General features: G+C 35.0%; 1 protein-coding gene across 2 annotated transcripts in view; it reads left to right on the forward strand.

The window, feature by feature from the left end:
- The window catches only part of EYS (eyes shut homolog), a 264828-nt gene that overhangs the window by 169325 nt on the left and 68440 nt on the right, over positions 1–27063 (forward strand). For both annotated transcript variants that reach the window (XM_045070410.1, XM_045070411.1), the window contains exons 2-3: positions 2443–2607; positions 17623–17776. In XM_045070410.1, the coding sequence (XP_044926345.1) occupies positions 2443–2607; positions 17623–17776 (319 nt within the window). The remainder of the gene's footprint in view (positions 1–2442; positions 2608–17622; positions 17777–27063) is intronic.

Below are 27063 nucleotides of genomic sequence, written 5' to 3' on the forward strand. Positions count from 1 at the left end.
AAAATCCATCTCTTTGTAGTCTAAGTCATTTTTCTCTACACCAGCTGCATCCACATTTCTCATTCAAACTTCTCCAGTATGGAGCTAGCTACGTTGCATTTTAACTTGATTGGAATATGGTTCTTCTCCCTATAATATATATTAAAAACTTGATTGGCATATATATTTTTTCTCATATACACACACACACACACACACAAGCAAAGCAAAAGCAAAGTCAAAGTAGCTTGTGTGTGTGTGTGTGTGTGTGTTTGTGTGTAAGCAGAGGCAGAGAGAGAAGACTAAAAACAATCTATACCCTCGCAGAAAGTAGGGCAGGAAATACAGGAATGTTTTCCAGGGACTAGATGTAGACCCCTTTAGGAAAAAAATTTGGTCTAGAGTCATTTTTCTGTTTTACCCAAGTGGTTTTTCTAGTCAGGTGACCAAGGCAGCCTTAACATTCCCCTCAGTTTGACTAAATTTTAGACAGGCTCTTCCTGACTTTAGGCTCCAGACCTCACCTTTCTTAGAGCATTTACTTTAGAAAACTTACACTTGTAAATTCTTTCTTTGCCTCCTCTGGGATGTAAATCTTAGTTTTACAACACAGGAATATCTTTCTTTACAACCTAGAACCATCTCTTCACCATGTTAGCATCAAAAATGATAGTGGCCCTATCTCCCAGTTTTGTGGGAGAGTAGGAACCAAACTTCAAGGGTGCCTTTGCTCCAAGTTGTAAACTACCTTCTGTGATGAAGATATGAAAAACCTTGTGTTTTTAGGGGGTAAGGCCAATTAGCAAACACAGGTAGTTTGTGGTCCCCACCTCAGCTCTTAAAAATTCTGCGATTCTTCTTTTCACTTTTCATTACACTCTTTGTTTTGTTAAGCAAAGACTGAATTCTGGCCTCTCTCCTTTATTGCAGTAGCCCTCAATAAAGTCTTTGTCTGGTTAACTTTGTCCAATGCAGCTTTTACTTTGACACAGGCAAGTGGTTGTCAACAGCAGGAGTCTGTGCTACAGTGAAAAATCAATATGGGACCAAGTTAGAAGTGACAAGCCAAAGGCAGGCCATTGCACAAATCCTAGGAGTTGTAATTGGCAAAGGATTTCTAAAGAATGTAGAAATGATTGTGAGTCAGAGGGTTGCCAGATTTAAGAACTAAAAATATAAGACACTCAGTTAAATTTGAATTTCAAATTCCAAATAAATAATTGTTCTAGTATATATCATGAAATGCTTGGTACACACTTACACTAAAAAATTATTGTTGATCTGAAATTGAAATTACACTGAATGTGTTGTATTTTAGCTGACATTTCTAGCACAAGAGAAAGAGTTTTAAACATCTGCTATTCCTAGAGAGCGAGAGCCTCTTGTAACAGCTTCAATCACCAGTTCTTACAGCTCTCCTTTACTGTGTACTTCTCTCCCCTTTCCACTCGCCTCGCCTCCTCAACATTCAAAGCCAAAAGGGTCAGAAACAGCAACTAACATGAATGGGAGATGGTTAGACAAGAAAAAACAGAAATCAGCTTCCTTCTGTCCCTCAAGGCAGATAGAAGTGTCAGATGCCTTATAGGTCTTGGCTGATGGAGGACAGTAGGCCAAGTCGTATCTCTGAAAGAAGATTTAAGTGTTGATAAATTTCTCAGACTGGATATTAGCTGCTGAATCATTATAATGGTAACTCAGAAAAAAGGCAGGACTCATAGGAACTGCCAAGTTTTCATGGAGAGCCAGAGAATATTTCCCCTGTTGTGAAAGAGACAGAATATTAAGTTGCATTTCCACATTCCATGTTACACTTGTCAGTGTACCAAGTCTATTGATGTAAATATGAATATATGACAATAAAATAAACAATTTTCAAGTTTTATATACCTCATTATTTTGAGATTAATCATTTAGAAGATTAATAATTCTACAAAATTTACATACTATAGCACTACCACTTATAAAATACCTTATCTAAATATTATTAGAAAGCAGTAAATATTAAATAGAAAACCTTGCTGTGTGACAATTTTCTAATCTTTTTGTGTCACAGATTTTTTTTTTACTTTTTATTGAGGTATAATTATATAAAATAAAATAAATGATTTTAAATATACAATTTGATGTATAGCCATTCATATCAGAATAGTTTAAGAATCTGATGAAAATCATTATTTCTTATATGCAGGGACACAGATTTTTTTTGTTGTTGCCCATCCGTGAACAAAAAATTAAAATCCTTGCTTTGAGTCTTTTCCTCTGGACTCGGGGTTGATTATTTGAGACAATGACTTTTCAAATTTAATGTATTTACATATCTAAATTTCTTAATACTGGGACTAGTGTTTATAGCATCAGTGCTGTCTTAAATGAATGCTAACTATAAATGCCATGTCCTTACCTAGTTGATTAGCAATAGGATGCTATCAGAACACACTAACATGCAGGGGCTTTTTTTAGATGCAGGTTTATTATTTCCATCTTTCAACGGGAATTCCTATATAGAACTGCCTTTTCTTACAACCCTGGATGAGTTGAAATTTGTGCCAGAGAAGGAACGTAACAGAACTGTTACCATCTACTTGACTATAAAAACAAGCACGTTGAATGGAACTATTCTCTACAGTAAGTATTAAATGTTTGACTTCCTATATGTCAGGTTTCTTTCTGAAATGTTAACCTATTGAAGCAATGAATTATTCATTTAAATATTGTGGAAAACTTTTCTAGCTTTGTACATGAAGCATTACCAAAAAGAAATAGTTCTTTCTAGCTTTCTTTAGAAGTTTCTTTAATTTATGAGTCATTCAATGGAACATGACTTACAAACAGGCTCTGAACCAGCACCGAAGAATAGAGCAAGCATATGAGTTTGATGGCATATGGCTATAGCAGTAAAACATAAATGCTGCAAATGTTTGAGAGCATATTTTTGTAATATAAATCACTAAATATGAATTGAATTCAATACTTGGTAACTTGGAAGAAGGTTTTCCAAAGCCGGGATTCATTTGATAATTGGGAATAATCCTAACACTCTTTTAGCATTATCCTAGCTGGCTTGAAAAAGAGTAATATTAACAGTATTTAAGGAAATGCCTTTATATCCAGGGTTCTTTACATTATGCAATGTCCTCACAAGGATTCCTTCCTATAATCAGAATTTGCAGAATTCTCTACTTTTATAGCTAAACATCGCTAAAGTAGATTAAATGCTGTATTCCAAATCTGACAATTGTTTTATTTCTCTTGAACTGAACGTACCCTAGTTTTAACAATTCCCTATATTGGATATATAATGTCTTCCGTACTTGAATAGATTATACACTCTAGGGCAACTCATTATTTTGAAAAGTTTTTCTCCTCTACTTTGAAATATTTTGCAAAACTGATTCATCATCTGTACTTTGAAAAAATATTTAAACCTTTATATTATTTGGCTATAAGTAAAACGCTTTAAAGAAACATTTTTGGAAAACTAAGTGCAGTTAGAAGTTTTGAACATTAGAACTGAAAGTTAATATTATATTTTAGAAAGAAACTAATGTCAGAATTAGACCAGGAGTGTAGTTCTATTTTTATTTCTTTCCCAGTAGTGTAAACACCCAGGTTTAAATAATGGCTTTAGAGTGTCTCATTTATTTATATTTAAAGAAAGAGAGAGAAAAGAAAAAAGGGGAAAAAAATTTTTATATACAAAACCTAAGTTGTGGTGGACGACCATGAAATTTGGAGGTAATCGTACATTGCAAGGGAAAGGAGACAAAACAAACACAGAACAAAAGGTACAAACATAATAATTTAAAGTCACAAAGCAAAGTGATTTTTCTGGCTTTGAATTTTTTAAGTTATATAAGAATAAGAAGGTGTTTCTTCATAGAAAGTATGTTTTTATCAACTAAAAACAGCTCATCGCCAAAGAAGCAGCCAACCTCTGGGAATTCTCGTCCTCTGGCTCATGCTCCTGGCTCAGATCTGTACTTCCATTCAATGTGCTCTTTTTGAACGCCATAAAAATATATGCCAAGCATATGTACACCCTGTCCAAGTTGGTACTTTAATTTAAACCAATAAACCCAAGCTGATGTTAGTGCCATAGGGTTGTTTTTGCCTTTTGCACCCAATGACCTACCGAAATAAATCAAACTAGAAGTTATTAGTAAAAGAAACAGTGCCATTGTAATGATTATCAGTTTCTATCTTTGTCTTACATAATTGTTGTCCCAGCATTGGATACATGGAAACTGTTCACTCAAGGGAGTTTCATAGCCTGTGAGAGTAGAAAATGTTTTTGTCTGTAAAGCATTCTTTTCGTTCATTTGTAAAGTGGTAATTTAATCCTACACTGTTGGGAATACCTCAGCAGAATGTTTCATGGGGTCTTGCTTTCAGTCCTCTTTGAATTTATCAACCTCATAAAAGCCTCACAACAGATGAACACGAAGATTTTTGTGATTCAGTTAAACACCCGTAGTTTAAAAGGTGTCCCTCAACTTGACTTAAGGGCTAATTTTCTTTCCTTTGAAATCAGTATATTACATGTAGGAGCAATTAAGAATAGTGAGGAAATTAAAACAGATGTTTCATTTTAGAGATTAGGGGTTGATTTTTGTTTGTTTTTTTTGTTTGTTTGTTTGTTTAGTTTTGTCATTTCATTCCCAGACATTTCAGTAAAAATTCAATTCCATTCAACAAACATTTATTGAACGCTTGTGTTTTATATCATCCAGTTTTAAAGGGAAAAGGATAGAGAAATATCAGGTTGATAAGCCAATGTCAGCTTTGAATTATATTCCTAGTTCAAAACTGTAGATTTATCTTTTCTCAGTTTGCCTCACCAACTAATTGATGTTGAAAAGGAACAAAAGAAAGATAAAACTGGAATCCTTATGGGGTTACAGTAAAAATCCTTAGAAAGGATAGTTTAAAAAAGAACTCTCTGTGGGGGAGAGACAGCTCTGAGAACAGCAGTCAAGATGAAAAGAAAGCTTTGTGATTCTGCCACTGAACCAATTCAGAATTCTGGAACCCCCTCAAAGGAGCTACTAATAGGTCATGGGAGAAGGGATGAGACCACACAAAACTCTTTAGGTGCACTTTCAGAAAATGAGCTCCATTCGGCAAGTGCTATCAATCGGGAGGTTTCGTCATGGGATATATTACTATGCAGTTGAATCTATTCTGTGCTGCTTCTTTGAAAAGAAATAAGCATGCCCTTTGGAAGTATGTGATCTTTGAGAATTAGGAGCAGACATCTGACCAAGTTCCAGGAGGCAAATTACATGAACAACTCCAGGGAGAGAAAAAGATTCAGAAGCAATCTTCATATTACTTAATATTTGTGTTTAAGAAGGAAAGTAAAAGAAGGACTAATCTTGGGTATTTATTCCAAGTTAGAAATTGAAAGAACAAGAAGGCTCACTAAGGCTTCCTTTTTTGTGCATTGAGGGAAGACCAAAAGAAGAGATTTCTGATATTGCTGAAGAAAACAAATGAAATCTAAAGAATCATAACATCCGTCTTTCTCCATAAAATGATTCCCAGTAGAATACACCATATCTTCGTTAGATACTTACCATGCCAAAGCCAATGAAATCCCATAGTATTTCCTTACAGCGTATTAAAAAACATCTTCTTTTCTTAGAGAAAAAAGTGTGCTCAGTTTTCATCTGTTTTACAATGTGCACTATAAAATATCTTTGTCCCTCCTTAAGAGCTCCCAGTGGAGATTGCTCCAGACGGATATGGGAGGGAGTGGAGTTGAAAGCAAGGATAGTAAATTCATACATTACCTTTATAAAATACACAGAAATTGCTGTTCATTGTATCTTTTTTTTTAAGGACAGGGAGGTCAAATTCAATAAATTTTAACTGAGTGCCTAGAAAGTGCACCACACTCTGCTAGGCACTGTGAGCTGTATACAAAGATGAACAAGAAATTATCTATACCCACAGTCACCATATAGAGGAGAGATGATATGTATATAATTCTGTAGAAAGCTGACCGTGCTATAATAGTATAAATAATAATGCGTATAAATTAAGAACTGGGCTGAGTAAATGCATTACACTAGAAATCTGTGCTTATGTCTCCTCTCACTATGGAACACCTCCTAATCTGAAACTGTGTTTTACATCTCTCTTCCACCCACCTCCTGAGTACTTTCACCAGTGCCTTGCCTAGAGTAAGCTTTTTTAGAATTGTTTGTAAGGTTCTGTTACCTTACAACTTGGGTCACCCAACTTGGATGGTCATGATGAAAAATTAATAGGTATTGACACCTTATTTTAGGAAATTATTCTGTGAGTAAGTAAGCAAAAACAAAATGGTGTAGATTTCAAGGGTTTACTGAAAACATAGCTTAAATCAAAGGTAATTTAACCCTTGGTTTACTTTAACAACCAGGGACAGAACAAGGGTTGGCAGTTTTTTTTCTGTAATGGCTAGGGAGTAAATATTTTTACAGGCCATACAGGTTCTGTCACAACTGTCCAAGTCTGCCACTGTAGCACAAAAGCAGCTATAGACATTATGTGGTTGTGAATGAATGTAGCTGTGTTGCAAACCAAAACAAAACAAAACAAAAACCTTTCCTCAGAAAACCAAACAATGGCAGAATTTGGTCCATGGGCCATAGTTTGCCAACCCTTGACATAGAATGATATGACTTATTAAACTTCTCTTGAAAGAAAACAGTTGTATTAAAAGAAATTAAACTCTTTCTCAAATTGAAATTTATGAAGAAATCAGAGATACACTCTGTTTCTAATGTAGTTACATCAGGGTATGGACCAGCAACCTTGCTCCTGGTGGACAGAGGTAGGAGCAAAAACAAACAAATGAGCCCATTCAAGAATTGAAATTGCTGCCATGCCCATCTCAGGGACAGTATAATCCAGTTATTACAAAAAGGATAATGGTGCTCAACTCCCTGGCTCTGCCATCCGGGCAAGTTACTTAACATCTCTGTGCTTCCATATCTGTAAAATAGAATAATATTATTTTTAATAATACCAAAGATATGAAAAATTTGTTGTAAGGATGGAGAGGGTTACCACATTTAATGGGCTTAAAACTGTGTCCAGTGCATGGCAACAGGAAGTAAGTGCTAAGTATCTTCTTCAGAAATTGTTTTAATTCTTCCTCCCTCATAATTTGCCTGGCAAGGAGTCTGGGGAATTATATGACCAGGATGCTGTATTCTCGTCCAATAGCTGTCATGGTTGATGACATGGATATTGCAACCATTTGATAGATGTATCCACCCTGGGAAAGAATATTTAGACTATGAAAAGTCTTGGAATCAGGAATGACAGTAATGGTGCAAATAGTAGATGCAATTTTTGGTTTTCATTTTTATCCATTTCATCCAAATGAGGAGGACTCATTTCCTCTAAGAATGTTGTATTTTGAGTTGTATTTTCTTTTCTGATTAAGCACAATTAGCAGCCTAGGCAACAGCATGTAATAAACATGTGTTAATAATTCATTACATGTGCCAGACAGCTGCCCCAATGTATCAGTTCTCCTGGAACTTCTCCACCTGCCATCCTTCATTGACCAATAAGGTCACCCCAGCCATGTTCTCCAGGCTCTAACTACTAACCACATGTTACTGCCCATGTTGCCACTGTTGCTCCAAGATGTCTTCAAACCCTGAACCACTGCCGCTGAGATTACTACTGGGTTTGTTTCTAGGGCTACAAATGTAGACCTGTAAGGAGAGCCAGGAAAAGGGATTTTTCAAGCTGCAGCAAAAACATGTACTCAATAGAGAACTCCATGCAAGCTTAGAGAATAGTTTTTATTATATGCCTTGAAGGTGGCACGAGGGATGATGAGATCATCTGACTGCTGTCACAGGCAGACCTGACTGAAGTGTCAGTAGGTAACCAAAGGTAGACTCAAGCCCAAGTTAGCTGTGAGTCAACTGTGCAACACAGCGTAAATCAATTAACTGTTCTGTATTTAGTTTGGTGACAGATAATACAGATGCAGTTTTTATTTTCAAGTTCACAAGGTTTGAAAAATGTATATAAAAGTGTTTCTGAAAAATACAAAGTACTCAGGTTTCCTAGGTGGTGCAGTTGGTTAAGCATCTGACTCTTGGTTTCGGTTCAGGTCATGTTCCCAGGGTGGTAAGATCGAGCCCCACTTTGGCATAGAGTCTGCTTAAGACTCTCTCTCCCACCCCCTCCCACTTTCTCTCTCACTCTTTCAAATAAATAAATAACTCTTTAAAAAAAAAAGAAAAATACAAAGTACCATGTAAAGTTGTGGTGTATCAGGGATTTTTCTATGAGAAATGGTAGAAATCCATGTCACTTTATGGAAATTTCCAAATTTGAATATCTGTGTATCTGATTTAATAAACATATTATCTATATTCATCATTATTGATCCTAGAAGGAGTGATGTTGAATTTTCTTGTAATTCAGACTGATGACCCCTGAATCTCTCCTGGATGTTTCTTTATACATGGTCTCAAATCAAACTGTCATTGATGTTTGGGAACATTCATTACAGTAGTTCAAACAGAGAAAAATACCCATTTTTAATGGAAATGGTACCATAATGACTCTATTTTCAGTATTTCAATGAAGTGATAAAGTATGTATGCTTAGAAATTTTTAGATCTATAACTAACCCAATGTAATAACCAAGCAAACCAAACTTATAAAAACTTGAGTAGGATATCATTCTTTCCCTCTCTCTCTGGATTATTTCATTATTATTCTTTTCTTATAAGACTAAATATATACATATATACTATATAACATATATAAATAAAGGCTATATATAATTTACAAATTTTGGATTCAAAATTTTTAGGGTTATCTCTCTAAAATGCTAGGACACCTAGAAACTAGAGTTCACTAATTTTTAAGTAATTATTCCTGTTTATTATTCTAAGCAGCATTTTCTATATAAAATCTGAAATCAGGAGATATAATCAGTGATTTCATTAGTATAAATAAAATTTGGGAATTATAGACTGTAAAGTTTCAAAATATTTTCTGGATAAATATTTAGGAAAACTCGACTTAAGTGATTCATTGAAAAAATTATTACACCACCTAGAAGTATAAAGAACTTTTCAAAAGGGTAGGTTCACACTTCTCTGCTAATGGATCATCAAACGTCTTTTCAGCAACACAACAGAATGACTTTCTTTCAGTGACCTCCGCGGCTTTCAAGTCCTGTTCGAAGGCAGCACAGATTCAATATTATGGGGTAAAAGACACTGCTTTTCACATTTGTGATATATTACAGAGAGATTTTCACATTTGTTTGATGTCTTTGGGTTCAGTGAGCCATGCTGAACTAAATTTAATGTGGCATATGGGTAACCCATAAAGTTTAATATAAAAATATATATCTAATAGTGGCCATGACTTAAAATTTCTCTTAGTAGTTCTATTTTGGAAATTTTATATTTGAATTTACTAATTATCACTAATTTTCCATTTTTTATTATAATTGTGTTTAAAAATATGTCTTTAGTACTTGTCAGATAATAGAATATATATATATATACAAATGGCTATCAGACACATGAAAAAATGTTCATCATCACTAGCCATCAGGGAAATTCAAACTAAGACCACATTGAGATACCACCTTACACCAGTTAGAATGGCCAAAATTAGCAAGACAGGAAACAATGTGTGTTGGAGAGGATGTGGAGAAAAGGGAACCCCCTTACAATGTTGGTGGGAATGCAAGCTGGTGCAGCCACTTTGGAGAACAGTGTGGAGATTCCTTAAGAAATTAAAAATAGAGCTTCCCTATGACCCTGCAATTGCACTGCTGGGTATTTACCCCAAAGATACAGATGTCGTGAAAAGAAGCACCATTTGTACCCCAGTGTTTATAGCAGCAATGGCCACACTCGCCAAACTGTGGAAAGAACCAAGATGCCCTTCAACGGATGAATGGATAAGGAAGATGTGGTCCATATACACTATGGAGTATTATGCCTCCATCAGAAAGGACGAATACCCAACTTTTGTAGCAACATGGACGGGACTGGAAGAGATTATGCTGAGTGAAACAAGTCAAGCAGAGTCAATTACCATATGGTTTCACTTATTTGTGGAGCATAACAAATAACATGGAGGACATGAGGAGATGGAGAGGAGAAGGGAGTTGAGGGAAATTGGAAGGGGAAATGAACCATGAGAGACTATGGACTCTGAAAACCTCTGAGAGTTTTAAAGGGGGAGGGGGTGGGAGGGTGGGGGAACCAGGTGGTGGGTATTACAGAGGGGGCACGTATTGCATGGAGCACTGGGTGTGGTCCATAAACATTGAGTTCTGTTACACTTAAAAGAAATAAATAATAAAAAAATAAATTTTAAAAAAAGAATATATATGTATTGGTGTCTGTCCCCACTTACTGGCAGAAAACTCTTAAACCTCTTTTAATTTCTTAAGTGATAAAAACACTAGGAGCATTTCTTGTTCTAATATTTGTCATTGACCCTGTCCCTTTACATAGGGCTCCTAAAACCCTGGTAAATTCATAAGTGATAAAGGCAGTAGGATCACATTCTGTTCTAATAAGGGGACTGTAGGCAGGCTCTTGGATGACTCCGTGGTGGGGGCTGGTCACCAGAAAGACCAAGCTATGACTAGCTGCTTGGAATTTTCACTCCAAGCCTCCCATCCTCCAGAGAGGGAAAGGGGGATGGAAATGGAGTTAATAATTGATCATGCTTACAAGGAAGCTTCCACAAAACCCCAATAGCACAGGGCTCAGAGAGCTCCCAGGGAGGTCAACACATCCTCACCAAGAAGGTGATGTACCCCAACTCCACAGGGACAGAAACTTCTACGCTTGGAATCCCCCCCAGACTTTACCCTGTATTTCTCTTCATCTGACTATTCATCTGTATTCTTTATCATATCCTTTAATAAACTGGCAAATGGGCTTCCCTGAGTTCTGTGAATAACTCTAGCAAATTAATCCAACCCAAGGAGGGGTTCCTTGGAACCTCTGATCTGTAGCCAGTTGGTCAGAAGCACTGGTGTTTGAAGCTGGTGTCTGAAGCATGTGTTGTGGGGGAGAGGGCCAGCAGTCTTATGGGATAGAGGATTTTCTTTTTTCTTTTCTTTCTTTCTCTCTTTCTTTCTTTCTTTTTTTTTAATTTTTATTTACTTATTTGACAGAGAGAGCATAAGCAGAGGGAGCATCAGGCAGAGGGAGAGGCGGTTCCTGGCTGAGCAGGGAGCCCAATATGGGACTCAATCCCAGGATCCTGGGATCATGACCCGACTGAAAGCAGATGCCCAAACATCTGAGATACCCAGGCAACCCTGGGATAGAGGAACTTAACCTGTCTGGTCTGACACTCCAAGTAGTTAGTGTCCAAGCTGAATTAAATTGTAGGACACCCAGCTAGTGTCAGAGAGCATTGCATGGTATGGGGAAAACCTCCACACATTTGGCAACCAGAAGTGAAATGTTTGTGTGGGGTGAAGGAGACTCACAGGAGAGAAAAACAACAGTAGAAAAGTGGGGGTTTCCCTATATAGGAAAGTAGAACAGTACTATTTGTGAGAACCAAACAATTCTTCCAGAGTGTTTATTCATAGCTTTTCTCTAAGCACAGAATATAGGTTTAAGATACACAGTCGGTTGATTCAAAAGTGAAAAAGTCAGTTATCAAATAATGTGTCCTATATTCCCTGAAGTAGATAATTTGCTATTGAAACATACAAATATATCAGTAACCCAGGTCTTCCACTGCCCTCCCCTGCCTGCCCCCAGCTACCATCATGTTACCAACTAAATCCTCAGAATTCTTTTAAAAGTATTATTATATAAAATAAGAAATTGCTTATTAATAGAATAAATCCAAGTAAGTTTAAAACTGTTAATATATAGAAAACTATAGGGAGAACTAAGCTTAATTGTTTATTTTTATTTTCATTCCCATTCCCCTTATTAAAGCGGCCTTGTTGAGTACTGTATCACAGGGTAGCTCTGGTTCATAATGGGACGTTGGTGTACTTGGAGAAGACTGTTCATCCCTGTCCTTGATTTTAGTGACTGAGCTTCGTTTAAAAATAACTCATTTGTGTATTGTACTATATATATCTTGTTTAATGCATATAATCAATCTTTGAAATGCAGCTTTTGAAGTTTTGAAAACAGACCTTGTACATATGGCACAACAGCTTGACCTAAATGTTCAGCTCTCTTCTACTCTACTCTGTGTATTGTATTTTTAAGTTTAATCTCAAAAGTGAGTCTAAAATGATAATATATTTTAGAAATATTAAGTAATAGAAACTCCTGAGTAAAAATAGGGACGGGAAGAGGATACTAGACTATCCCTTAGTGCATAACAAAATGTACCACTCTCCCCTCTCCCCAAAGGGTGGGGGTGGAGAACAAGCCAGCAATTCAAGAAAAAGTCTTACGCCATTTTATGATAAAGCTTTTTATATATCCAAAGAGAGAAAACACAAGATGCTGGTACAGAGTGTGGTGTTTCTAAATGCGCTCTCATGGCTCCAGCTTCCTCCCCTTAGTGAAAAGAGGAGTCAAAGATAATACTAAATTCTTAATTACACTCTCTAATTCAGGGAATAGCAGCCGAAAAAATTGAGTAGGAAGTCATGGGAAAAATAAGGGAAAACACTAAGGAACAGAAACCCAAAAACTGCTAATGGATTTCAGGAAAGGCAGAAGAGGTAACGTTGCATCGTCCTCTGCCAGGCTAATTTGGCATATTGGACTAATTTGGCATATTGTATAGCCAAATATATGTTTATAAAAAATAAAAAATTTAAAAAAAAGGGACATTTAGATGGATCTCAAAAGAGTGATTTTCAACCACCTTCATTATGCCCTTTGCTACTTGTACTTTGTTATTAAATCTTTAATGCGGTTGTTTTGTCCAATTTGTTTTCTTCTGCAATATTGATTTAATCTATTTTTTATTACATTTCACTTTGTGTTTCTTTTACTGAATGTATATTCTTAATAAGTTCTAGAACATAAAAAACTCATAGGATATCTATTATTCCTTAGATTTTTATCTAATATTTTTGATCTCCTTTCTGGTTTTCAGTTGTATTTTGAATCCTTTCCTGACTTCCTTCCCAAACTTGTCATCCATAAATGTGGAACATCTCTGTCCAGTCCCAAACTGCTGTGTTGCTTAACACCAGGGAACCCCCTTTACACTGTGTTCTATGTAGTTTTTTCTCCTTGAAGTTGATTCTGGTTTTATTTGCTATAACTCATTTCTCCTGATATACCTCGTGACTTCAAAAACTAATATTATCCTATTTCCCTTAATTAAAGGATAATTTTCAAAAAGATATATAAATGAACACATGCCAAAATTTTATTTAACCTATTAATTATTAGTGAGGGAACTGGTAAGATACTACAACCAATTCAAAGAAGTCAAGGAAGAGAGACATATGTATATAAGATTAAGGAATTTTGAAGCACATTTCCAAATAGATGGGAAGCAAGTCTACCTGCAGGGTAATAATCAATTGCATTTCATCAGACACAGTTTGTTTGCATTGCTAGAGATAAGAATAATTTGAATTCTTATTAGTTTTCACCAACGTACAGAGTTGCAAAATAGCTCAAAGATAAAGAAAGGTGAATAGAACCTCAATGGGTAAGCTAGATTTTTTTTTCCTATTTCATATTCTTTCACAATTTCTCCTAATACCTTTCTTTGAACCATTCTTCCAAACCTAAGTGTTGCTTGTAGAGCCGGAGTTATGGGGGGGAGAAGTAACTTAGGTTTCCTGACATTTTTACTGAGATGTTAAAGAAACATTTATCTGTGGTTCAGAGATACCTATAGTTTCACTTTGGTTTCTTTATCTTTCTTTCTTTCTTTCTTTCTTTCTTTCTTTCTTTCTTTCTTTTTTCCAAATTGATGTGAGCTCTACTATGGAATATTTCAAGTTTATCTAGATGCCTGAGTATCTCCAAGACCCTTTCAGGTGTCCATAACATCAACATTTTTTTCAAAAATTTTTTTGCCTTTTTATTTTATTTTATTTTATTTTATTTTTCAGTATTCCCAAATTCATTGCTTATGCACCACACCCAGTGCTCTATACAATACGTGCCCTCCTTAATACCCACCACCAGGCTCACCCAACCCCCTCCAAAACCCTCCATCTCTTTCTCAGAGTCCATAGTCTCTCATGGTTTGTCTCCCTTTCCGATTTCCCCCAACTCACTCTTCCTCTCCATCGAAGTTATTTTTCTAATAAAACTAAGACATGGGCCTTTTTCAAAATTTTTGACTGACATTTGCACTCCAAGTACAAAGTCACAGGAGATTACATTTCTGGCACCTAATGTCATGGCATGAGCCCCAAATTATACTCTGTCATTTTATTCTACTCCACTATGCACTCAAAGTGAAAATGAACACATGCGTAAAATGTCCTAATTCTGCAGTAAAATTAATTAATTTTTAAAATTCTCAATCCTTGTCTATGTAACTTTGTAAAGTGCTGTGCTTAAGGAGAGGTATACATAAAGCAAGTCAGCTGCATGCCAATATAGAATAGCTGCCTTGAGGAAAAGTGCTTGTGCAATTTTTTTAAGTTGCTAGTTGAAGTAGCCATTGTGAAACATGACTTGAAAAATGACTAAAGGATAATCTGTAGTTATTCAGACTTGAGTATTTTGCAGCCATTTTCTCAAAACCTAACAAAGTAAGCCTGTCATTTTGAAGAAAGCAGCTGATCGTCTTTGATTCCCAATCATTCCCAATGATGAAAGTAAAGCTTTCTAGTAAAAATTAGAATATGGGAAAACTTAGATTCTTCACAGTGAACTTCAAAGCTTCACCATACTTTCTGATTTCAATTGTAATAGTAATTCATGTGATTTTTTTTATTTTTCATTTTTTTATATATATTTTTTGAAAGCTCTCCATAACCCAGTGAATCCGCATTTTTCAAATAACTAATGAAAGGTGTTACAAAATCATGCAAGGGTGCAATATTAATTTAAAATATAAGAAAGACCAATGGAATTTTAATGTAACAGTTTTAATGTAACAGGATGTAAAGACTATTACTATAGTTCCAGATTCCGTATTTCAGTTATACTTTAAGGAACTACCACTTGTCCAATCTTTGTATGTGTAAAAATCATTACCCTTTTCTAGTCACATTCTCTGTGACACCAGAGTTCATGTACTTCAACCAAATCAACAGTTCACAATAGATTGAATATAGAAGAAGATATGAGGATTTAATAACTTTTATTAAGCTTAAATTGAAGATTATTGTAAAAGTATAGAATAATCCTCCTCTATTTTATTTTTGTTTAGAAAATATAATTACTTTTCACAATCTGTGCTATGCAGGTTAATATGTAAGGGATTTTATTATTGTTATTTTCAAATAAGCTAACCAATAAGTAATTGAACAACTTCTGTTTTAAATATTATTTTTCAGTTTTAAATTCTAATCCAGTATTAAAAGAGGCAAACCAGAGTGCCTGGGTGGCTCAATTGGTTAAGTGTCATCTGACTCGTGATTTCAATTCATGTCTTGATCTCACAGTTGTGAGATGGAGCCCTGCATAAGCCTATGCACTGTGCATGAAGCCTCCTTAATATTCTCTCTCTCCCTCTGCCCCTCTCCCCCTGCTTGCTCCCTAAATAAAATTGACCCCTGACTAATTCTTGACCCAACCAGATAATCCAGGGTAATCTCATCTCAAAATCTTTAATCATACCTACAAAGTGTCTTTTGCCAAATAAGATTAACATTCACGGGTTCCAACAATTAGGACATGACTATCTTTGCTGGCTATTATCCAACCTACCACAAGCTCCTGCTTCATATTATGTACAAAAATCAATTCTAGAGACCATACAGATGTTAAATGAAGCTTACAAAAGATAATGTAAGAAAATAACTTTATGATTTTAAAGAATGCAAAGATATCCTAAAGGTTACATAAAAGTCACTAATTACAACCATAAAGAAAACAATAAAAAGACCTATGCTAAAATTAAGACCATAGGCTCAACAAAACTCAACTTAAGCAATTGGCAAGACAGTCCACAGAACTGGAGTATCTTCAGTAAACATGGTTAACAAAGAGCTTACATGCTAAACACACATATATATGAATATAGATCTAAATATTAAATATATACATAGATATAACTCTAATCACTCAAGAGAAAGCAAACAACCAAATAGAAATGTAAGAAGTACAAACTGAGATTTCACAAAAGAAGATATCAAAATAGCCACTAAACATGACAATATGCTCAACTTCCCTATTATGAGGAAAAATAAAAATTGAAGCTACAACAAAATAAACACAGAGTAGTTAAAATCTGCAAGGCAACCATAACAAGGGTGGTGAGACTGGATCATCTGGAACTCTTACTGCTGGTAAGGAATTAAATCAAAATTATTTTGGAATCAACAATTCAGCTCTTGGTTATATACACAACAGAAATGCATATGCTTCATTCAGCACAAAAGACACATACAAGATTATCATTAGCAACATTATTCATAATATCCAAAAACTGGGATGGTAGGAGGATGTTCATCTATGGAAGAAAGAATAACTGGATTGTAATTATTCAATTGAATACTATAAAGCAATAAAAATGAATGAGTTTTAGCATAGGTGCTATCTCTCAAACATAACACTGAGCAAAAGTAAGTAGGCACAACAGAATATATACAGTATGCAGTATGATCCCAATAATTCGAAGTTTAGATTAGGCAAAATTTATCCTACCTGTTAAGCATCAGGATGGTGATTACTTTGGGAAGAGGAAAGAAAAGAGTGAGTGATAAGACTTTTGATAATACAGATAATGTTCTTTTGAGATAATGTTCTTCTGAGCTATATGTTTAATATTTGTGTGATTTTTATGTGAGTTATACGTCAATTAAAAATGAAGACAAGACAGGTGCCTAAAGTTTATTACTAAATGAAGAGAAAGGTAAATAAATCTACTTAGCTCTTTATTTCATTTTAAAAAATAAAACTAGGGCTATATAAATATTCATATGTGTACGGATATACGGTGGAAAAGAATACCTCAAGGTGGGAAAAGAATCAGCTGGAGGAAGGGGAGTGTTTCTTCTTTTCTTTATATATTTCTTTATCATTTAAATTTTTATGAAATACACATTAAATTTAAAATACAGATAATTAACAGTAATAATAAACCAAGTTATGTAATACTCAACAGGTGCCAGACACTTTTCATTTATTATTTAATTATCACAGTAGTTCTAGTAATTACTTGCCCTCCTTATCCCTTTATAATGTATGAGGAAATTGAGGCTCAGAATAATAGCATCTTGCTATTAAGAAACAGAGTCAGAAAGTTAATCTCATGTCAAGTCAGTGCTTTTAATTCCTGTGGAAAGTAATTCTAACATAATATTATTATATTGTATATATTGCATACAATATATTGTAAATATTGTATATAATTCTAATGTAGTATTATTATATTGAATAATTTAATAACACACCTACCATCTCACCAAATCATTACTCCTTAAGGGCAAAGATTGTGTTTGTTGAAAGAATAATTATTATTGAATAAAATATAAATCTAATCACTAATTTAATGTAATGTTTGTTTTTAAAGGTAGTGAGAAGAATATTGGGCAACACTTTCTTCATTTATTTCTCGTGGAAGGACGGCCCACAGTTAAATATGGATGTGGAAGTTCTCAAAATATCTTGACTCTTTCTGCTAGTTATAGAATTAACACAAATGTTTTCATCCCTATCACAGTACGGTAAGTCCTCCACAGTAATTCTTTGAATTATAGTGCTGAGCCTTATTTTTTTAAGTGTTATTTGTATGTATAATATCTACCAAATACAAAAAGAAAGACAAAAAAACTTTCCATCTGAAAGTTGTTTTGCCAATCAATTTTTTAATTAACATGTAATGTATTATTAGCCTCAGGGGTACAGGTCTGTGAATCGCCAGGTTTACACACTTCACAGCTCACCATAGCACATACCTTCCCCAGTGTCTATAACCCAACCACCCTCTCCCTACCCCACTCCCCCTGGCAACCCTCAGTTTGTTTTGTGAGATTAAGAGTGTCTTATGGTTTGTCTCCCTCCCGATTCCATCTTATTTCATTTATTCCTTTCCTACCCCCCAAACACCCCACGTTGCCTCTCAACTTCCTCCTATCAGGGAGATCATTTGATAATTGTCTTTCTCTGTTGCCAACCAATTTTTTTCAGTTTGATGGAGTATTAACTCCATCAAATTAAATTAAGGTATAATTTGATACTGCCCAATGCCAATCAAATTATATACAAAATAAATTGATTTCTTTGAAAATATCAAGGAGCAAATACATAGGTTGAAGATTTATGTGGTTCAGTTGAAATTAAGATCTAGTTCGGGGTGCCTGGGTAGTGCAGTCACTTCATCGTGGGACTCGATTTTGGCTCTGGTCATGATCTCAGGGGGGTGAGATAGAGCTCTACGTTGTGAGACAGAGCCCAGCATGGGGCTACAAGCTTAGAAGGGAATCTGCTTAAGATTCTCTCTCTCCTCCCTCTGCCCCTCCCCGCCTCTCTCCCCATTTTGAAGGAAGGGGGGAGGAAGGTAAGAAGGATGAAGGGGGAGAAGGAGGAAAGGAAGGAAGGAAAAGAAATTAAGATCAAGTTCATTTATTTAACAAAATATCTTCTGAGTGAAAATACCTGCTCAGAATAGGGGATGGGGGTAGTAGCCATTGACTCTGCACCAAAAAAAAAAAAAAAAAAGAATCCAGTAGAGGAAAAATGAATATTAAATGGAAATTTATTCCTAGGGCATATAAATTTTTAGAAGGCAGTCTTGAATTTAATTCATACTTCAGAATTAGGACGTCTCAGAAGAGAGAAATGGCTAAATATGATGGTCACATCCCAAGGGCATTACTGAACAAAATTTACATGTAGCAGCCAAGAATTTAAAATTCTTCATCAGTACAGCAATCTAGTGATAATGGTCTCTAAAGTTACTCTGTGTCAGTTAAAAATAACATTTTGTGTCTGAGTTTATACGTTAGATGACAATTGTATACTTTAGTCTGATTAGCAGGAATCTTGGCTAACCTGTGAAGGTTATATAAATCAAATAAGCTTTCCCAGGGTCTGTATCAATCTGCAAATAAAATCAAGGAAATTGACACCAATCTGAAAATGGAAACTCCTTCCAGGCAGGGACAGTATCTTACTCATTTTTAATGCAATTTGTAGGGCATCTGACAGAAAGATGCTCAGTAAATGTTTGAACAAATGAAGAAATGAGAGTATCTGGGCTGGGCAGTTCAGTTGGTTATGGCAAGAAGGCAACGAAATTACCCTAAGGCAATTAAACTATTATTCATAAATTAGGCAAACCCTTTTAGAACAGAGAGTTGTGTACAGCCAAAGCAAATTTTCAGAGCCACGGACTTAACTCTTACTTTAATCATCTCTCTTACAAAGGGTGCAGTTGGTCACAAAAAAAGAGCCAGATGAGAAGGTGAATAACCTAGAAACCAATTTAAAAGCCATTTTGACTGATAACACCATCGTTTTATACAGTGTAATCATTTCATACTAACAGTGGCACATTTGATCACATATGAAGTAATTTCTGTTTTCATCAAACTTTCTTAAAGGGATGATTTCATTCTTTGCCTTTAAGTAATGAATACCTAGGTAGGCTGTCCTCAAACCATGCAGAGCCTTAGGCAGACTGAGGTTGAAACCATCCTTCAAAAAAATACTGACACTTCTAGTAAAACTAAAAACTGAGGGCTTTCCAAATATTTCAATTAAGTTTATTCAGAATTTAAAAAGCAAGAAAGAGATATCTCTACTGACACAAAAATGCAAATCTGCTTTGTCTTATAAGCAGCATCCCACAAGACCTTAAGGTGACAATAAGTTACATTAAAGACTGACCTAGGACTGTATTATATTATATATTATATAAATCATTTAAATTTATGTAATAAATATGAATAACAAGTATATATTCGTAACTCTTCAATAAGTTTTACTGTTGAAGTATAAAGAAGTAAGGTCATAACTAGAGGTAAGTGAGAAGTCAAGAGGTGGATATATAAGATAAGAGATTTGAGCATGTTTAATTATGGATTGAACTTACTAGTTAAGTGGAAGGTGTTAGCACATAGAAAAATAATGAATAATTGAGAATATAAAGTCCCTTATAAATTTATAGTGATGAAATACAATCCACATGAGAGAAGATTTCTGCCAGAGGGAAGGGAAAATGGAAAAGACGCACACATTGAGACTTCTGATTTCTGTTTTTATGTATGTCCCTTGATCCGTGACTGTCTTTTGCTTGATCCCTATCAGTCCCTATCTGCGTGATCCCTGTCCATCCCCTCTCAGTTGTTTAAATCACCTTCTCTCTTCATCTTTCCTGCTCCACTCCTACTTCAACATTCTTAACTGGGCACAAGTTAGCATTAAAAGGGTCTTTGGGTACAGCTCTTTCTAGATATCCTAATTCTTTCAAATGGGACACCTGTTATTGCAAACTTAGAACAAATTGGTCCCTTAAAAGTATGTGAATCAAGGTCCTTTTTAATTATATGAATGTTGTTGGAATTCCTTCTATATTTAAGGGTCCCTGATGACAAAATACCATAGCATGATTGATAAGAACTTATTTTCAAAAATTAGTAGAGCTCTAAGGTAAATACATAAAAGATGACTTTGATTTTTATTTTGTTTTTAGCCACTGAGAATAAACATGAGAGTATTTCCTCCTACTAAATTTGCATTGTACCTGCAGATAGATGGCAGAAGTAGAACGAACTTGAAAAAACCACCTGTAGTGATACAGGTCAATTCAGTATCAAGATAGAAGTTCTTCTTAAATGAAATGGAGCAGAGATCACAGCTCTACAGATAGATTGTAATTCATACTCATGCACAGTTTGTCTTTCATTTCAACAAATTTTGAAAGGGATCACATAGAGAGAGTCTTAGTTTTCAAAAGGGTTATTCTCCTTTGGGAAAGTTCAGAAAAATTGTCTTACCATATATATATACTTTTTAAAGTTTCTGAAGTTTAAATTTTTCTGCCACCTTTTGTGTCTCTCCTATATAAAAGCTGACTCTTTATTCAGCATTTTGTTCTGTAAAGAAGTCCTGTGTCGTTTCCTCTAGGTAACTTACTGTGTTATTACCTGCATGTTTTAAATCCACACAGCCTATTCTACCTTCCCTCCTTACCTACCTACCAACCTATTCTTCCTTCTACCTTAGGTTTCTCAAAGACTTATCCAGGGGTGTAGCATTATCCATGTATATCTAAGGCACATTCCAGTATGTAGTGATTCATAGTTAACAAACTCTTAAGATAGCCAATGCCAAATGAATTTTGACCAAGAATTGGGTGAGTGTCAGAACTACACATCCCAATCAACAGCTTTTGAGTAACTGGTCAGTGTAAAGGAATGCATGCATGGTTTAAGATCAATTGAACAGAGGCTGGTAGGTTTCTAATAGTTGGGCAGTAAGAACCTTAGAACTTGCTCAAACTCAAACATCAGATAAAACCATTGCAAGCCCTCCCCAATCCCCCTCCCCCCGGCAACCTCAGTTTGTTTTGTGAAGTGTGTAAGCCTGGTGATTCACAGACCTGTACCCCAGGGGATAAAAATATATGTTTATAAAAAATAAAAAATTAAAATAAAAAAAAATAAAAAAAATAAAATAAAATAAAATATCTTTAAAAAGGTAAAAAAAAAAAAAAAAACCATTGCAAGCACTTTTGACATAATACCTTGACGATATTTGGTCCAATAAACAAAATAAACTGATAAAAACGCTGCTGAGTTTTGTCAGTGGACTGATTTTTACCTCCTGTTTGATCTTACTAATTTCTCTGAGATAAAAACCTCATATAGGCAGAGGTATATGTATATGCGTGTGTTTGTGTGCTAATGTGAGTACCTATCTGTGCAAACTACTCTTTATTTTTTAATTAACACATTTCCCACAACTGTTTGATTAAGAAAATAGAAAATAAATTTCTATAATGCAAAGCTAGCATTAACCTTAAAGGATGGGAAATAAAAAGAATTCTGAGTAGGATTGCTTGACTATAACAAATGAAGAAATTTAGTGGTAAGTAATTTATGAAAAATAAGAAAGGAACAAATGATAACTTCTTATAATACGTACATGTATTGCCAAAGGCCTTTCAGACAACTCTGCTCAAAATTGACTTATAGCACTTTGCCATTTTCCCCATGTAAATTCTGTGTATTACAACTTGTTGCCCAGCTATTCACCTATAACTCCATACAGAGAATGATCAGGAGACTACCCAAGTTTATATAAGAAGAAAGAATACCCATCATGTATTATAAGCTCTAATTTTGGGAGTAACTCAAAATGTCTCATGTCTCTGATTTTCTAAAATGTGAAAGTTTTTCACACATTCTTGGTATTTAATATTATATAATCTATGGATTGCATGCCTTTAGTCTTAGTGCCCAGAAACTCTGTAATAGCAAGAACCTTCACTTCTTAAAACAGATGGTGACTTTTGAACTGTGCTAAATCTATAAGATATTAGATTTATTCATAAAACGTTGCCATGTCAATATGGAAGTTTGGCAAGCTTTTCTTCTTAAAAAGGTCAAACTTCGTCACTTCAATATTAATTTCTGTATCTTTTCCATCAACACTTCCATCTGGTATTTCTTAGAGGAAATGTAGGAAAAATGTAGCCAAATATGGGAAATATAGCATAATACTTTATAATTACATTGACTTGTACCTAAATACATATATCTAAACATTGCTTCTTTATCCATACATTACACACTAATCATACATAACATGTCCAGTACTAGCTGGACAGCAAATTATAATGTAATTTATTTGTATATTGAATTGGGACAAGCCACTATAAAAACAAAATTTCTTTCATTAAATAAATTTAGTTTAAGATAATCTTTCAGAGGTCTGTGGGTCTAAGAGTTGGTAATTTTAGTATTATTTAGGTTTATTGGATACAGTCTTCTGCTAGCATGTATGGTTGTGTCTAAAATTTGCATAAATCTTGAGAAACAAGAAGTGTCAGTTTGGTGTTCAGTGAGGCAGAAATAGAATAGAGCTCTATAAATAAAGACATCGTGATCTGAATGTGAAGCTGAGTCTATACAATATGTTCACTGGATAATATGTCAGTTATGGATGGACTCAACCAATCAGTGGTATAAAAAAAAATTCCAAATGATTGACTGTGTAATCACATGTGTGCTCCTCATATGTGCAGTTCAGTTCAAATTGTCCAAAGGAAATGTCTCTTAACAAAGATACAAAAGTGAAGATTCAGGTCTATAACTCCTCATCTTCTGGTGTGCTGAGATGCCAAGACAGCCAGAGAACTGATTGACCCTCAAGGGCTCAGAGCAACCACAAAGATTCTCCCGAAGAGAAAGGAATATAGCAGTTGACAAGTACATCTGTAACATGAAAAATAAACTGGATGGTGAAGAAAGATTAGAAATTTATCAGAGGGACAGCAGTTGGAAGAGGATAAGCAATGACATCATGGCACTGAATAACATCATGGTTCATGTGGAAAATTGTATGGAAATTGGGTAATGAGAACATAAAGCTTGAGGTGAAACGATATTTAGCTCTTTAGCAGAACATCAAATGTTGTGATTTCTAATGCAGAGATTCACAATAAACTAAAACAAAAGCCAAAGAATTCTTTTGAGAATTAGGAATGTATGCTGAAGAAAGCTTCATATTTTCTTCATCCTTTTTTGTTAATGGTAGATTTCTACAACTGTCAAAACTATTGAGAAAGTTGGAACTATTCTTGTATGGTGGCAGAGTATACAGAAAAAGGAACTTCAATCCCAAAATCCTTTTCTCTCTGTAATTCTAAAATGCATGTAACTATCATCTTTACGACAAGATTATATAAGAAAGTAGTAGAAAGCAAATGAAGACTTAGGGGCAAACTGAATATATAGGAATTAGGTCAGAAAAACAATAATTGATAAAGTCACAGAACACTCTGCCACACAGGGCAGTTAAAGGGAACTAACTTGTTTAAAAAATAAGACTCGTGAGAAAATGCCAAGGGATTATTTTTTTATTAAGTAAATATGTGGTTAATTGACAATACAGATTTAAATCCCATGTTTTTTTCCAGTCTGAAAGTTCTTCAAGTCTTATTCTTAGTGGTAGGCTTCAATCCTTGACAACATATTTATCTTAAGTAACTTCTTTAGAACAATTCTTACAGAATGGACTCAAAATATAGACAATCTTACTTATTTAAAAAAATGGCTAGTCACCTAACTTTCTAAATTAAGCTAAAAGAAGCTATGTAAGCTTCTTCCTCAACAAATTCACCTTGACTTCATCAACATACTGAATAAAAAGAAGATAGATAGTAAAATAAATTATTTTACAATTTAACATCTGTGAACTCTGTTCTACCTAACACAGATTCATTTAAGAATAGTTTAAGACTTTTCAGAAGACATACTAAATGTTTAAAATTGGAAGCTAATTTCATAGAGAGATACTGGTACTAAGCCAAAGTGTTTGAACTCAATAAATACAGAAGAAAGGCTTTTAATATTTCTTCAGATAATTCATTCTAATGCCACCACAAGAGACAGTAAATTCCTGTTTTACAGTATTTGATACAGCATTCTTTCCTGGTCCCTCCTTCTTCTCAACTTGGAACCAGTTGGCTTAATTCTAATTTATAGTAATATTTGAACACCAATCCGCCCTCAAGAACAATGTTACAAAGATAAAAAGGAGATTCCAGGAAAAAGCCCTGTAGGAAATACCATAAAAATTTACATAGGAGCTTACTATACACCTCAGTAAATCTCCCATCATTTGAGGGGCAGAAATTTCCAGTCCTATATGATGGACTAGAATGAACTCAACCATGCACTGAGAATCTCTTCCCACCTCCCAAGTGAATAAAATAGCAAAGAAGCATTCTCCTGCTTTCATCATACTAGCAATGACACTCATTTCTGCACCTGGGTGCAGTAGTAGAGACTGTTCCAAAAGAAAATTCTAGCTCCTCTTGTATATATGCCTCAGATAAAATGATGGAAACACAATTCCAGCTTAGCACAGTCTTTGTGAAGAATTCATAGAACAAGAGAAAGTAAAGATTTAGATTGTTTGCACAGAAATGACCAATGAGCAGGGCACCTGGGTGGCTCAGTCACTTAAGTGGCCGAATTTTTATTTTGGCTCATGATCTCAGGGTCCTGGGATCGAGCCCTATGTTGGGCAGCATGCTCTGGGGAGTCTGCTTGAAGATACTATCCCGCCCTCTCCCTCTATCCCTGCCTCCCTAAAATAAATAAATCTTTTAATTTTTTTTTTTAAATTACCAATGAACAAGGCTGATCCTTAGGCACACATGTGCAAGCAGTCCTGAGGATTCCTAAAAATATGGAGACTCTACAATGGACCGTCATCTCTGCAAGAATGTCTCAGCCACTGAGACTTAATAACTAGTATTTTAGGTCAGGTTCTTTGGAAAAAGACAGTAGAGACTTGCATGCTGGAAGCTTATTAGGGAGTGCTCTTGGGAATAACTTTCATTAGTCAGTGAGAGAAGCAGCACTGAGAAGACATGGGAGTTGAATTACAGAGCAGAGGCTTTACCTGACCCTAGGGGAAGCTGTGGAGTAGGGATTTTCAGTTTCCTGAATTGAGTCAAGGGGACCTGGGCCTTTGTCCCATGGCCAGGATATGGCATATCATAGCATCCACTACAGCTAGTGAGACTCATGGCTACATCATCACTTAATGGCTGATGAAGTCCAAGACTCTTCAGATTGACTTAACACATAGGCAAACTAATGTTTTTAGATAAACTGAACACATATCACAACACCCGTTTAACTCCCACCGAACTAACTAGAGGGCTGATTTCCCCATGTTAATGACATGGTTCTATTCAATCTTGTCAGGAGTTACCTAAAGAAGCAGTGACTCTTAGGAAGAGCAGCTCAATACTAATCACATCAAAACCCCAAATGCCAATATTGTAGATGTGTATCAGCATGGGCATAGATAGCCACAAATAATGCTATTCTGTAACCTATCATTAAACCATAGACCACTGTCCAATTGGTTTAGGGAAAAAGGGTAGATCTTTATATGCTCATTATGACTCAGAATGAAAGCACAGGACACATAAAGGGTACCTGGAAACAGGGAAGGGAGGAAGCAAAGCATTCTCTGTATAACTACAAAGGAGTCTTTACTTGTCTGAGCCTTTATTTGAAACCTAAAGATAATCACACCTTTTTTTTTTTTTTTTTTTTTTGCTATACAGGCTCCTATGAGTGTCATCTATATGAAAGTTCTTTGGAAAGCATAAAGTGTCCCTCAATGAATAGTATTATTATTATAGTTTATCATCCATATAAGTCCATTTCTTCTGTTGCTGCCCTAGGACCAGAAAAATTGCTCACTGCTTTTTTATTTTATAGCATCTCATTAAAAGAATCTCATAAAAATTTTAATGAAGTTTTCTGCAGATATTTCTCTTTCCAATTAAGTAAACTTACTTCCTCATGGTTTTGTTCTCTAAGCATTCAGTTATTTTAGGCACTATTTTCTGGATGTCCTCCAAAGTCTTCCACAGCCCTATCAGTAGAATTTTATGTGCTGACTTTTTTTTTTAATGGACAGAAAGAGCAAAGACATCACATATATTTCTTCTCCTTGTGAAATTTTCCTCTAGATTTTTCTAGATTATTATTAGCAGCATATTTTCTAATCTATAAGGTCTCAAATATCATATGTATCAGTTTACATTTATTAAATTTCCATCATGGATATTGTTCAAAGAATATAATTTGAGGGAGATACAATATGTTTAATGAAAATAAAAATCTCCATTGCTTCACCTCTTCCAACATTTCTCCTTTACATTCATGGTTTATACACTGTCCATTTGTCTGTTACTTGGAAAGATGCCAAACAAAGGCTGTTTACAGAGCTATATGATCACACAGCATATATTCCAGCA

The sequence above is a fragment of the Mustela putorius genome, unplaced genomic scaffold (genome assembly GCF_011764305.1).
Source record: "Mustela putorius furo isolate JIRA1106 unplaced genomic scaffold, ASM1176430v1.1 tig00003969_pilon_pilon_pilon, whole genome shotgun sequence".
In the NCBI taxonomy this organism is placed as follows: domain Eukaryota; kingdom Metazoa; phylum Chordata; class Mammalia; order Carnivora; family Mustelidae; genus Mustela; species Mustela putorius.